The 13,941-nt window shown below is 44.8% G+C and overlaps 1 protein-coding gene across 1 annotated transcript in view; it reads left to right on the top strand.

Annotated features, from left to right (window-relative positions):
* Window positions 1–2,163: 2,163 nt before the first annotated feature.
* Window positions 2,164–13,941, top strand: part of LOC147116286 (matrix metalloproteinase-15-like) — a 100,185-nt gene continuing 88,407 nt past the window's right edge. Inside the window, exon 1 of the mRNA XM_085991116.1 lies at window positions 2,164–2,363. Within this exon, the coding sequence (XP_085847242.1) occupies window positions 2,259–2,363 (105 nt within the window). The 5' untranslated portion in view covers window positions 2,164–2,258. The remainder of the gene's footprint in view (window positions 2,364–13,941) is intronic.

Here is a 13,941-nt window from a genome sequence, read left to right as displayed (position 1 = left end):
GAGTTGCGTACAATACGCTAATGTCATTTGGCTGTGTTTGTGGTCTTTGTGAAAGATGCAGCTTAGTGCTTTCAACCATATTTATGTTTTAGCATGAGAGGATACCTCAGGTATACAGCTCGCGACTGCAAATCGGAAAGCTAGGATTTGTCCAATGTTGACTGCTCTGCTTGTTAGTTGTACATTCTGTGGATCGCAGATACTGTGCAGCTGCTGTGAGTCACTGGTTCTCCTGCAAGTGGCGCTGCAGGATATCCTAATAGGGAGCGGTTGGAAGCTTCACCCCTGTTTGCTCTGCCAAGTGCTCTTCTTATTTATTAACCATTAGTAATATTGAACATCTGCAGGCTCCTGGGAACTTCACACTGCTGGATCCAGCATGGCAGCTGCACATTCTTTAACATCATCGTTAGTAATTCTGTCTTAGTTTGTGTGTATATGCTCCAGCTGACCAACTTCTCCACATTTGGTGGGACACTTGAGGGTGAGATTGTGATCTCGCCCCACTTCCACCTCAAGATTAGTAATCTTGGGTGTGCAGGGACTGTGCCAGGAATTTCTGGTACTTTTATTTTTATTTCACTGGAAAAGAAGAAAAACTCAGAGGATGCTATGGATATGGGTTATCCCAGCATTCATAGTTGTAGTGAAAGTCTTCTATTAAAATTTTAGATCTTATCAATGCTGCAAGAGGAAACACTCCAAAAACCCACAGCCAGGCAAGCCAACTAGTAAAGAGACTTAAAAAAGGAAAGAGAAACAGAGTTAATGTTTCATTCTGATGAAAGGTTATCGACCTGAAATGTTAACTCTGTTTCTCTCTCCACAGATGCTGCCTGACCTGCTGAGTATTTCCAGCATTTTCTGTTGTTATACCACTTTAACCATGTTTATCTTTTTGTTGTGAGGTGATACTTTCTGATATATGGTTGGCGATCACAAATCACCCCCAGGATTCTTTCCATGTTGACAGTTCTGCGTACATGTCACCATGTGTCTTTGTGACTGTATATGTGTAGGTGTATATGTGTGTGTATGTAATACTGTAGATGAGTCTTTTCATGCATATGAATACTGTACGAAATACTGCAATGTGTTTATATATGTATCTGTGTATATGTGTGTGTGTTTGTGTATGAATGTGTATAGGTATCAATATGATTTTATGTATGTGTTACAAAAATTGTAGCATACTGGGAAATATTATGGAAAAATTTTGATTGTGATTTCAGAGTATTCAAGAGACTTAGGGGGAAAAATTGGGTTGCTTTGCGCCTCCCGTTAGTGCCCGGGCACAAAGCCCTGAGTGCCCTGGCGTGGCACTGCTAACGCCTCCCACGAAATTCAGCAGGAGGTTAGCGACGGCGGCAGCTGGCAGTGCCCCGTGGTGCTGCGCCGCCGGCGATGATGTCATCACCGTGCGCAGCATCCCACTCACACCCTGGCCACAACCTTGGGCTGCACCCCCTGACCTATCGCCAGATGATATGCCCGACAGGGTCAGGGTGGCGTTTTTGCAGCCGTGGTGGCGCTACTTAAAGGGCAGGTGTTGGGCGGCCATTTTTCTTTGGCCGACTGCCAACACCTGCCTCCTTTCCCTTTTATCTTCGGGGTGGCGGCGCAATCGCCGGGCTGTTTTCCCGGCACCCTGCTCCCCAGTGGTCCAACAGGGCCCTGGTGCACGCAGCGCTAGGACCCTCCCCTTTAATCAGGGGAAGAAGGCCTGCAATTACTTGGTGCTGTTGCATGTAGAGCCGCAAAATTCACTGGTAGCGCCCCAAGAAGGAGGGGGAGCACTTCCAGTAGCGCCCCGCCTCCAGCTTGGGGCGCTACTACTGAATTTAGTAGGGGCGCTAGCCGCGACGTTAGTGCCCCAAAGGGGGTGCCACCGAATTTTTCCCCCTTAGAAAAAAAATGAAGGAAAGCAAAAAGGAGGGTAGGAGTTGCTCTTTTTAATACTGTGGGAATGAAGAACGCAGGTGGAGGCCGAGTATAGACATAGCATAGCGGCCTACTTTAATTGCAAATGGGAGAGGAAGTGGGGCGATGAAGACTGATAATTAGACTACGGGCAAGAGACAAATTTGAAACAGTCCCCTCGGCTGCAAGCAATTATGGTCTCGTTGGTGTCAGACTGTAGAGGGCGCTGATTTTCTCGGTCAGTTCAGTTTGATCATAGAACGGGGGGGAGAGAGAGAGAGAGGAGAAAAAGGGATCACCCGGGCTCGGGCGGCAGAGCCAAAGCACATCGCTAGGAAATGGCCGGGAAGGTGCACTGGACCCGGGGCTGGACAGTGCCCATTCTCATTCTCGGGCTTTGCGCCATTCTTAGCTGGGCTGAGCAGGACAACTTTAGCGCAGAGGTAAAGAAGACATCCAGACTCCGGTTGGAGTCAATCTGCAAGTCGCGTCGATGCATGTACAGCTGCTACAGTACTCATACAGACAGATGCACCTTCGTATGAGCTGTTGCTGATCTCACTGTACAGTGTTAACAGGCACCGGGAAAGACAGTATTGATACACACTGACATTTCTATATAGTATTAATATGCATGGTTGGACTAATTGGCCAGTATTAAACCATGCTAATAAATTGTACACCATTAATATGCATGTTTTAGTCGTTGTTCAGTGTTAATATTAATGGCTTGACTAATTGTACAGCGTTAATATCCATGCATAGGCTTATTGTCCAGTATTAGTGTGGTAAGTAACTCTGTACAGTATTAATATGGATGGTTTACTCACTGTCCAGTGTGAATATGAATGGTTTGACTCATTGTACAGAATATACATATCTAGACTCATTGTTGAATATTAAAATATGCTAATAAACTGTAATGTATTAATATGCATGGATTTACTCATTCTACAACACTGATATGTATGAATAGATTCATTGACTGGTACTAATATGAATGATAGTCTCACTGTACTTCATCATTAATATACATGCATAGTCTCATTATTCAATATTAAAGTGTCCTAATAAATTTATAGTATTAAGTTGCATGGATGTACTGTCCGGTAATAAAGTGAGCAAATACATTTATAACATTAAGATGCATGCATAGACTCATTGTCCAGTACTAAAGTGCACTGATTAATTTGCAGTATTAGGTTGCATGGGTGTACTCACTGTCCAGTAATAAAGTTTGCAAATAAACTTACAGTGTTAAAATGCATGGATGTACTCGTTGTCCAGTATTAATATGCATGGATTGACTTCATATCAATATGCATGGATGGACCCAAGCATGAGAATATAAAGCTTTGGAAGAGAAAAGGCTATTTAACTTATTGAGTCCATTCATTTACGGTCAATGATACTCTACATTATTAGTATGCACAAGTGTTACCAAGCATAGTTAGACTGCACCTTATTATGCACCGAGGTTCACTGTATGCTACTTATACACTTGTCTTAACTGAACAGTAGTACTGACATCCATTGACATTGCACTGTTTAATGCATTGAGACTGACTGTAGGGTGTGATTATTGTGCAGTGATAGGCTCTGTAAAGTATTATACACTGTTAGTCTTTATACAATATTATCATTAACTGATAGACTCTCTCTATACTGTTGATATACAGGGAACCACTATACAACATTAATAAACACTGATTGGTCAATAGTTATATGCAGGAAGACTCATTATTCAGTATAAATATTCAGGGAGCAGTAAACTCCAAGAAAGAATGTGCATTAAAGAATTTACTGGAGCTGTTGAGTACGATGGTTATAACTCCAGGTAACACAGTCATTGTCATCAGATTACTTCCTATGTCTGATATGGTTTGAAAAATATTGCTGGCATTGGACTTTAATGCTGTGCATGAAGCTTGTGGTATAGAAAACCGAGAGTAAAGGTTAAAGGTAGTTACTCAGGTTGGCAAAAGGTGGGAAGTGATATTCAGCAACAACAACAACTTGTATTTATTTAGCGCCTTTAACGTAGTAAAATGTCCCAAGACGCTTCACAGGGGCGTTATAAAACAAAATTTGACAATGAGCTACATAAGGAGATATTAGGGCAGATTAGTCAAGGAAGTAGGTTTTAAGGAGCATCTTAAAGGAGTAGAGAGGCAGAGGGGTTTAGGGAGGGAATTCCAGAGCTTAGTGCCTAGGCAGCTGAAGGCACGGCCACCAATGATGGAGCAATTAAAATCGGGGATGCTCAAGAGGCCAGAATTAGAGGAGCGCAGATATCTCGGAGGGTTGTGGGGCTGGAGGAGATTACAGAGATAGGGAGGAGCGATGCCATGGAGGGATTTGAAAACAAAGATGCGAATTTTAAAATTGAAGTGTTGCTTAACCGGGAGCCAATGTAGGTCACCGAGCACAGGGGTGATGGGTGAATGGGACTTGGTGTGAATTAGGACATGGACAGCAGAGTTTTGGATGACCTCACATTTACGGAGAGTAGAACGTGGGAGGCTGGCCAGGAGTGTGTTGGAATAGTCAAGTGTAGAGGTAACAAAGGCATGGATGAGGGTTTAAGCAGCAGATGAGCTGAGCCAGGGGTGGAGTCGGGCAATGTTCCGGAGGTGGAAATAGACGGTCTTAGCGATGGTGCGGATATGTGGTTGGAAGCTCATCGGATATGTGGTCGGAAGGTTGCGATCAGTCTGGTTCAGCCTAAGACAGTTGGCAGGGAGAGGAATAGATCGTTAGCTGGAGAATAGAGTTTGTGGAGGGGACCGAAGACAATGGCTTCGGTCTTCCCAATACTTAGTTGGAGGAAATTTCTGCTCATCTAGTACTGGGTGTCGGACAAACACTCTGACAATTTAGATCCAGTGGAGGGGTCGAGAGATGTGGTGGTGAAGGTGGTGGGTGTCGTTGGCGTACATGTGGAAACTGAAGCTGTGTTTTCGGTCGATGTCGCCAAGGGGCAGCATGTAGATATGAAATAGGAGGGGGCCAAGGATAGATCCTTGGGGGACACCAGAGGTAACGGTGCGGGAGCGGGAAGAGAAGCCATTGCTGCAGGCAGGTCGAGAAGGACGAAGAGGTATAGTTTACCTTTGTCACCGTCACATAGGATGTCATTTGGGACTTTAATAGGAGCTGTTTCGGTACTGTGGCAGGGCGGAAATCTAATTGGAGGGATTCAAACATGGAGTTCCGCGATAGATGGGCACGGATTTGGGAGGCGACAACAAGTTCAAGGACTTTAGAGAGAAAAGGGAGGTTGGAGATGGGGCGGTAGTTTTCAAGGGCGGAGGGGTCAAGGGTTTTTTTGAGGAGGGGGTGATGACGTCAGATTTGAAGGAGAGGGGACAGTACCTGAGAGAGAACACTGTTAACAATATCAGCTATCATGGGAGCCAAGAAGAGAAGTTGGGTGGTCAATAGTTTAATGGGAATAGGGTCGAGGGAGTATGAAGTGGGTCTCATTGACAAGATGAGCTCAGAGAGGGCATGAGGGGAGATAGGAGAGCAACTAGAGAAAGATGTGAGTTCAGGGCTAGGGCAGGGGGGAACCTTAGAGGAAGTTTAGCCCGATGGGCTAGGGGAAGGGAGGGAAGTGGCAGAGGCAGCTGATCAGATGATTTCAATCTTAGTGACAAAGAAGTCCATGAGCTCCTTTCACTTGTACCACAAGGATCCCTGCTGGGACTACTGTTGTTCACCATTTACATAAAATGATTTAAATTTGGGAATCGGAAGTACAATTTCAAAATTTGCGGATGACACCAAATTGGGGGGCATAGTTAATACTGAGGAAGACTGTGACAAAATACAAGAAGGCGTTAATAAACTTGCAGAATGGGCATATAATTGGCAAATTAATTTCAATATAGGTAAGTATGAGGCATAGCATTTTGGATAGGAAGAATAAGGAGGCCACTTACTCCTTGGAAAATAAGATCTAAATGGGGTAAGAGGAGCAAAGGGATCTAGGGGTACAGATATACAAATCACTAAAAGTAGCAATGCAGGTTCATAAAACCATAAAAAAAGCAAACAAAGCACTGGGGTTTATTTCTAGAGGGATAGAATTGAAAAACAGAGAAGTTATGTTAAACTTGTATAGAACCTTGGTTAGACCACACTTGGAGTACTGTGTACAATTCTGGTATCCATATTATAAAAAAGGATATAGAGGCACTGGAGAAGGTGCAAAAAAGATTTACAAGGATGATACCAGAACTGAGGAAAGATTGAAGAGGCTGGGGCTCTTCCCTCTAGAAAACAGAAGGCTGAGGGATGACCTGATAGAGGTATTTGAATGGGTTTGATAGGGTAGATGCAGAGAAGATGTTTCCACTTGTGGAGGAGACCAAAACTAAGGGCCATAAATATAAATACAAAAGCAAAATACTCCGGATGCTAGAGATCTGTACTAAAAACAGAAAATGCTGGAAATATTCAGCAGGTCAGGCAGCTTCTGTGGCGAGAGAAACAGAGTTAACGTTTCAGGTCGATAGCCTTTCATCAGAACTGGAAAAAGTCAGAGATGAACCAGATTTTAAGCAAGTGCAGGGGCAGGGAAAGGGGGGAGGGGAGGAAAGAACAAAAGGGAAGGTCTGTGATAGGAGGCCATAAATATAAGATAGTCACTGATAAATCCAATAGGGAATTCAGGAGAAACTATTTTATTCAAAGAATGTGGAACTCGCTACCACAAGGAGTAGTTGAGGCGAATAGCATAAATGCATTTAACGGGCAGCTAGATAAACACATGAGGGAGAATGGAACAGAAGGTTATGCTGTTAGGATTAGATGAAGAGGGGTGGGAGGAGGCTCATGTGGAGCATAAACACCAGCATAGACCAGTTGAGCCAAATGGACTGTTTCTATGTTGTACATTATATGTATATTTCTATGTATACATTCAAGCTAATTATGGGCAAGAATTGCTTTGCTTGATATGTAGTGCCACCATACTTACAGTCAAACCAAACATATTTATAATGTCAGTAATTCTTCCATCAAGGGGTTTTACCAATCTAGCAATGTTTGGTTATGAGGAACTCCAAGTGGTAAAGAATATGTATAACAAAATACAGGGATGATACATTACAAATATACGCAAAGCTATCTTGCTGTGAGTATACACAGAAATATGTTGTGTAGAATACTGAGGGTTTTGCTGTAGAGTGCTTTTTTAATTAACTGAATGACTTGCGATACAGCATCACCGTACAGTGTATATATTTTAGTGAATTTTGTGCTGGATATTAATGCTGGGACACATCAGCTTTCAGGCACTCAGTATTAGGATGAAGCACTCACATAGAAACATAGAAGATAGGAGCAGGAGTAGGCCATTCGGCCCCTCGAGCCTGCTCCGCCATTCAATGCGATCATGGCTGATCATCCAAATACAGTACCCGGTCCCTGCTTTCTCCCCATACCCCTTGATCCCTTTAGCCTTAAGAAATATATCCAACTCCTTCTTGAATATATTTAATGAATTGACCTCAACTGCCTTCTGTGGTAGAGAATTCCACAGGTTCACCACTCTCTGGGTGAAGAAATTCCTCCTCATTTCTGTCCTAAATGGCCTACCCCTTATCCTTAGACTGTGACCCCTGGTTCTGGACTCCCCGACCATCTGGAACATCCTTCCTGCATCTAGTCTGTCCAGTCCTGTCAGAATTTTATAAGTTTCAATGAGATCCCCTCTCATTCTTCTAAACTCCAGCGAGTACAAGCCCAATCGACCCAATCTCTCCTCATATGTCATTCCTGCCATCCCAGGTATCAGCCTGGTGAATCTTCGCTGCACTCCTTCCATGGCAAGAAAATCCTTCCTCAGATAAGGCGACCAAAACTGCACACAATACTCAAGATGTAGTCTCACCAAGGCCCTGTACAACTGCAGCAAGACATCCTTGTTCCTGTACTCAAACCCTCTCGCTATGAAGGCCAACCTACCATTTGCCTTCTTAACCGCCTGCTGCACCTGCAGCTTACCTTCAGCAACTGGTGCACAAGGACGCCCAGGTCTCGTTGCACTTCCCCTTCTCCCAATCTATTGCCATTCAGATAATAATCTGCCTTCCTGTTTTTGCCACCAAAGTGGATAACCTCACATTTATCCACGTTATATTGCATCTGCCATGCTTCTAGGTTACGGTTAGGATGTTAATACTGGTCTAGTACCAACTTCAGAAGGCCACTCTCTACCACATCAATGTAATGTTTTTCCATTTCTGATATCAATCATCCTGTAACGTGTCTGAGTGAGATTGCCAATTTAGTGGCCATTAGTGGCAAGTTAGGGGCAGAACTGCCCCTGACATGTCACATAATACACTTACAGCTAGCAGACATGGCAGATGTTCATCCGATCAGACTGGGCATCATTTAAACTCAGGTCCCAGAGGTGGAAGGTGAACTTGCCACCCAGTCCCATGCATCTTCAAATTTTCTCCCGCTGTGGAGTTTACCTCCCCCACCACGGCAGTGGGAGAGCCAGCAGAAATGGGAGAAATAGAAATAGCTACAAAAGTAAATTTCTTCGTTAATACAGAAATCTCTTTGGGCAGTTGCAACAACATGAGACTATTGTATTAACTAAGTTTACTGTAAATATTGATTGTACCTCGCCCCTCGAGACTTACCGACAGCGGCAGTAGAGAGAGCGGCCCTGGGAGGAGCCTGAGCAAGGACAGCGAGGAGTATAAGGAGCGAGAGAGAGAGAGCGAGGCCCAGACTCACCGGTAGCGGCATCAGCGAGGGAAAAAAAAACACAAGGAGTGACGTCACAGGATAGCTGGTAACTGATTGGTTGGTAAAGGTCGCATCGTTTTTCTTTGCTAGTCAGATTCGCGGTCGGTGAGTATCACTGTTTTTTTTTCTCTGTTGTCTTTTGGTCTTTAACTAAGGGCAGAGGGGTATGCTAAAAACTTTAGTTAATTAATCTAATAACTAGAGGCATGGCAGGGCATCTCAGTCCCGTGGACTGCACACCCTGTGCCATGTAGGAAGTCCTGGACTCTTCACATAGCCTGGACGACCGCATGTGCAGGAAGTGTCGCCAGCTGCAGCAACTCGAGCTCCGGGTTTTGGAGCTTGAGCGGCAGCTGGAGTCACTGCGATGAAACCGCGAGTCTCAGAACTTTGTGATAGCACGTTTCTAGAGGTGGCCACCCTGCAGCTTAAGAGTGTGCGGGCAGAGAGGGAATGGGTGACCGCCAAACAGAAGGGGAAGACCAGGCAGGTAGTGCAGGAGTCCCCAGAGTGCATCTTGCCCTCCAACCAGTATTCTGTTCTGAGTACTGGTGGGGGCGATGGTTCCTCTGGGGAGTGCAGCCAGAGCCAGGTCCAAGGCACCACGGGTGGCTCAGCTGCACAGGTGGGGAGGAAGAAGAATGGAAGAGCAATAGTGGTAGGGGATTCGATAGTTAGGGGAGCAGACAGGCGTTTCTGCGGCTGTAGACGTGACTCCAGGATGGTATGTTGCCTCCCTGATGCCAGGGTCAAGGATGTCACTGAGCGGCTGCGGGACATTCTCGGAGGAGAGTGTGAACAGACAGATGTCGTGGTCCATATCGGTACCAACTACATAGGCAGAAAGAGGGATGAGGTCCTGCAGGCAGACTATCTGGAGCTAGGAAAAAGATTAAAAAGCAGGACCTCAAAGATAGTAATCTCCGGATTACGCCTGGTGCCACGTACTAGTGAGTACAGAAATAGGAGGATAGAACAGTTGAATGCGTGGCTGGAGAGATGGTGCAGGAGGGAGGGCTTTAGATTCCTGAAGCATTGGGACCATTTCTGGGGAAGGTGGGACCTGTACAAGCCGGACGGGTTACACCTCAACAGAGCTGGGACTAATATTCTCACGGGGATTTTGTTAGTGCTGTTGGGGAGGGTTTAAACTAGCTTGGCAGGGCGATGGGCACCAGCATATAGGAGTAGAAAAGAGGAATAAGGTGCATAAAAGAGTGAGTGCGTTGAATAGTACTAGAGAAGAAAGTAGTACTAGAGGCGGAAGTAGTACCATATTAGATAGGAGCAGACTAAGAAAGACTACGAAAAATTCAAAAATGGGTTTAGAATGCATGTACGTAAACGCACAAAGTGTGGTGAATAAGGTTGGTGAGCTCCAAGCACAATTAGCCTTGTGGCAATAATGGAAACGTGGCTTAAAAAAGGTGAGGAATGGGCACTTAATATTCAAGGGTACAAGGTGTTCAGAAAAGATAGGGAAGAAAAAAAGGGAGGTGGGGTGGCAGTGCTGATTAAGGAAGACATTGTAGTGTTGGAAAGGGAGGACAGAATCCATTTGGTAAAAATGCTATGATCACGCTATTGTGGGTATTTTACAGGCCTCCAAATAGTGAGAGGGAGGTAGAGGAGCAAATCTGCAGGGAAATCGCAGAGATATGCAAGAGCGATAGAGTGGTGATATTGGGGGACTTTAATTACCCAAATATCAATTGGGGTAATGCTAGGGTAAAGGGAAAGGAGGGGGAGGAATTTCTGAAATGTGTTCAGAAGAATTTTCTTGACCAGTATGTTCTTGGCCCAACGAGGAAGGAGGCATTGCTGGATCTGGTGCTGGGGAATGAGGTGGGCCAGGTCGACCAAGTGTCTGTGGGAGAACACTTGGGTATGAGTGATCATCGTATCATAAAATTTAGATTAGCAATGGAGAGGAGCAAGGAACAATCTAGAGTGGAACTTCTAAACTGGAATAGGGCTAACTTCAATGGGATGCAAAAGGATCAAGCTAGGGTAAAATGGAACCAAAGACTGACAAGAAAAACTGTGACAGAACAATGGGTGATCTTTAAGGAGGAGATGTTCCAAGTACAGGCTAGGTACATTCCAACAAGAGGGAAGGGTAAGGGAACCAAACCAAGGGCTCCTTGAATGACGAGGGAGATAGAGAACATGATGAAACAAAAAAAGAGGGTGTATGATGCATGTCAGGTGAAGTCGTCAAGGGAGAACCAGACCAAATACAATAAGTTGAGAAGGGAATTGAAGATGAAAATAAGATTGGCAAAGAGAATATGAGAGTAGAATGGTGGCTAACATAAAAGGGAACTCAAAAATCTTCTGCCGGCATGTAAACAGTAAGTGGGTAGTAAGAGGCGGGGTGGGGCCTATTAGGGACAAAGAAGGTGATATATGCTTAGAGGCGCAGGGCAAGGCTAGAATACTCAATGAGTACTTTGTATCGGTGTTTACTAAGGAGGTGGATGCTGACAAAATATCGGTAGAAGTGGAAAAGGTAGAAGCAATGGAAGGGGTGAAAATTGATAGCATGTACTAGAAAGGCTGGGTATGCTTAGAGTGGATAAGTCGCCTGGTCCAGATGGCTTGCATCCCAGGTTGCTAAGGGAATTGGGGGAAGAGATAGCGGAAGGGCTTGCCATAATTTTCCAATCTTCCCTAGATGCGGGGGTGGTGCCTAAGGATTGGAAAGTGGCAAATGTGACACCGTTGTTCAAGAAAAGGTGTAAGGACAATCCTAGTAACTAGAGGCCGCTCAGTTTAACATAGTGGTGGGTAAAGTTTTAGAAACAATAATCAAGGAAAAAATTAATGGGCACTTGGAGAGGTTTAAGCTAATTAAGGAGAGCCAACATAGATTTGTAAAAGGCAGACCATGTTTGACTAATCTGATTGAATTTTTTGATGAAGTAACAAAGAGGATTGATGAAGGGAATGCAATGGATGCTGTCTACATGGATTTTCGGAAGGCGTTTGATAAAGTATCACATTAACTGGTTAACAAAATTGAGGCTTATGGAATAAATGGGTCAGTGGCAGCTTGGATAAGGACTTGGCTTAAGGACAGAAAACAGCGAGTTGTGGTAAATGGTTGTTTTTCAGACTGGAGGATGGTAGACAGTGGTGTTCCCCAAGGGTCAGTGCTGGGGCCACTGCTTTTTTTGATATATATAAATGACCTGGATATTGGAATACAGAGTAGAATTTTTAAATTTGCCGGTGACACCAAACTTGAGGGTGTGGCAAACAGTGAGGATGATACCAATCGACTGCAACGGGACATAGAAAGGTTAGTAGAATGGGCAGACAAGTGGCAGATGGAATTTAATACAAAGTGTGAGGTGATGCATTTTGGTAGAAGGAACAGGGAGAGGCAATATACACTTAATGGCACAGTTTTAAAGAATGTGCAGGGACAGAAGGACCTGGGAGTTAATGTGCATAGGTCCCTGAAATGGCAGGTCATATTGAGGGAGTGGTTAGCAAAGCCTATGGGATCTTGGGCTTCATAAATAGAGGTATTGAGTACAAAAGTAGAAAAGTTATGCTGAACCTTTATAAAGCACTGGTTAGACCACAACTGGAGTATTGCGTCCAGTTCTGGTCACCACATTTTAGGAAGGATGTGAAGGCCCTTGAAAGGGTGCAGAGGAGATTTACCAGGATGGTTCCGGGGATGGGGGATCTTAGTTACAAGGACAGTTTGGAGAAGCTGGATTTGTTTTCATTAGAGCAAAGGAGGTTGAGGAGTGATCTGATAGATGTGTACAAGATTATGATGGGTTTGGATAGGCTAGACAGGGAAAGGCTGTTCCCACTAGTTGATGGTACAAGGAGTAGGGGACACAGATTTAAGGTTTTTTGCAAGAGATATGGGGGGATGTGAGGAAAAACCTTTTTACGCAGCGAGTACCTGGACCTCGTTGCCGATGGAAGTGGTGGAAGCGGAGACTGGATAGGCACTTGAGAGAAATAAACTTGCAGGGCTATGGGGATAGAGCGGGGGAACGGACTGACTGGATTGCTCTACAGAGAGACGACACGGACTCGATGGGCCTATGGCCTCCTTCTGTACCGTTATGACTCTGACTCTTCTGATTCTCGCACCTCTCCAGCTTTCTAATTTTGCTGCTGCTGATCCCACTGATGCTTCTGGCTTGGATAATGTTCCTACTGCTCCTGCTCCCATAGCCTGGGGCCTCAAACCCTCCTCTTTCTGCTGGTGGCTGGATGCTTCAAGTCTCTATTCCATGTTTTGTTACTGGTTGACCCAGGTCTTTGCTCTGGTCTGCTGCTCTGCTCTACTGCCCTCTCCTTCCCAGCGAGTATCAAGAAATTTATACTTCAGCAGCCTCCCTTTAAACTTGTGCTGTTTATATTCTAAAAATTGATGCTGTTATATTTTAATTAAGGCATAAATATGTGTGAACCACTTAGTAATTGCTACAGAAACCGGATAGACCTGGTGCAAAATTTACATTCTATTGCCTACAGAATTTTGTTGAGCTTGCTTCTGAAATTGGGCTTGGGTGCCGCATAATTTTAGGGTCCCTGAGTGACTTGAAAAATTTAGTTTATTTATGTAAACTACAGACCTACAGCAGCACATGCTCTGGGAAGTTGTATTGTTCCCATGCCTGAGTCTTGGATATTAATTGTCTGTAAGTACTTGAGAATGTTATAGATGATTAGTGTACACTGTATGTTGCAGAAAATGTTTAGTTTGTAACTTTTCTCTGTAAGCAAACTTACACAGCTAGCCGTGTCAGCATCAGTACCTGCTCACGAGAGGTATTGCTACAAGCAGAACCACCAGCACTGTTAGCACTGTTGCCTCACAGCGCCAGGGACCCGGGTTCGAATCCGGCCTCGGGCGACTGTCTGTGTGGAGTTTGCACATTCTCCCCGTGTTTGCGTGGGTTTCCTTCGGGTGCTCCGGTTTCCTCCCACAGTCCAAAGATGTGCGGGTTAGGTTGATTAGCTATGATAAATTGACCCTTAGTGTTAGGGGGATTAAATACGTGGGGTTACGGGGATAGGGTGGGATATGTGTTGGTGTAGGGGTTACGGGGATCGGGTGGGATATGTGTCGGTGCAGGCTCGATGGGCCGAAATGGCCTCTATCTGCACTGTGGGGTTTCTGTGATTTCTGTGATCTGTGATGTTAGAAAGAAAGATTCACATTTATATGAGCGCATTTCGTGATCTCAGGACGTCCCAAAGTTCTTTACTGCC

The sequence above is a fragment of the Somniosus microcephalus genome, chromosome 6, assembly GCF_052327205.1.
Source record: "Somniosus microcephalus isolate GS21.2 chromosome 6, FLI_Smic_1.0, whole genome shotgun sequence".
NCBI classification, from domain to species: domain Eukaryota; kingdom Metazoa; phylum Chordata; class Chondrichthyes; order Squaliformes; family Somniosidae; genus Somniosus; species Somniosus microcephalus.
This window is presented reverse-complemented; position numbering and strand designations above follow the sequence as displayed.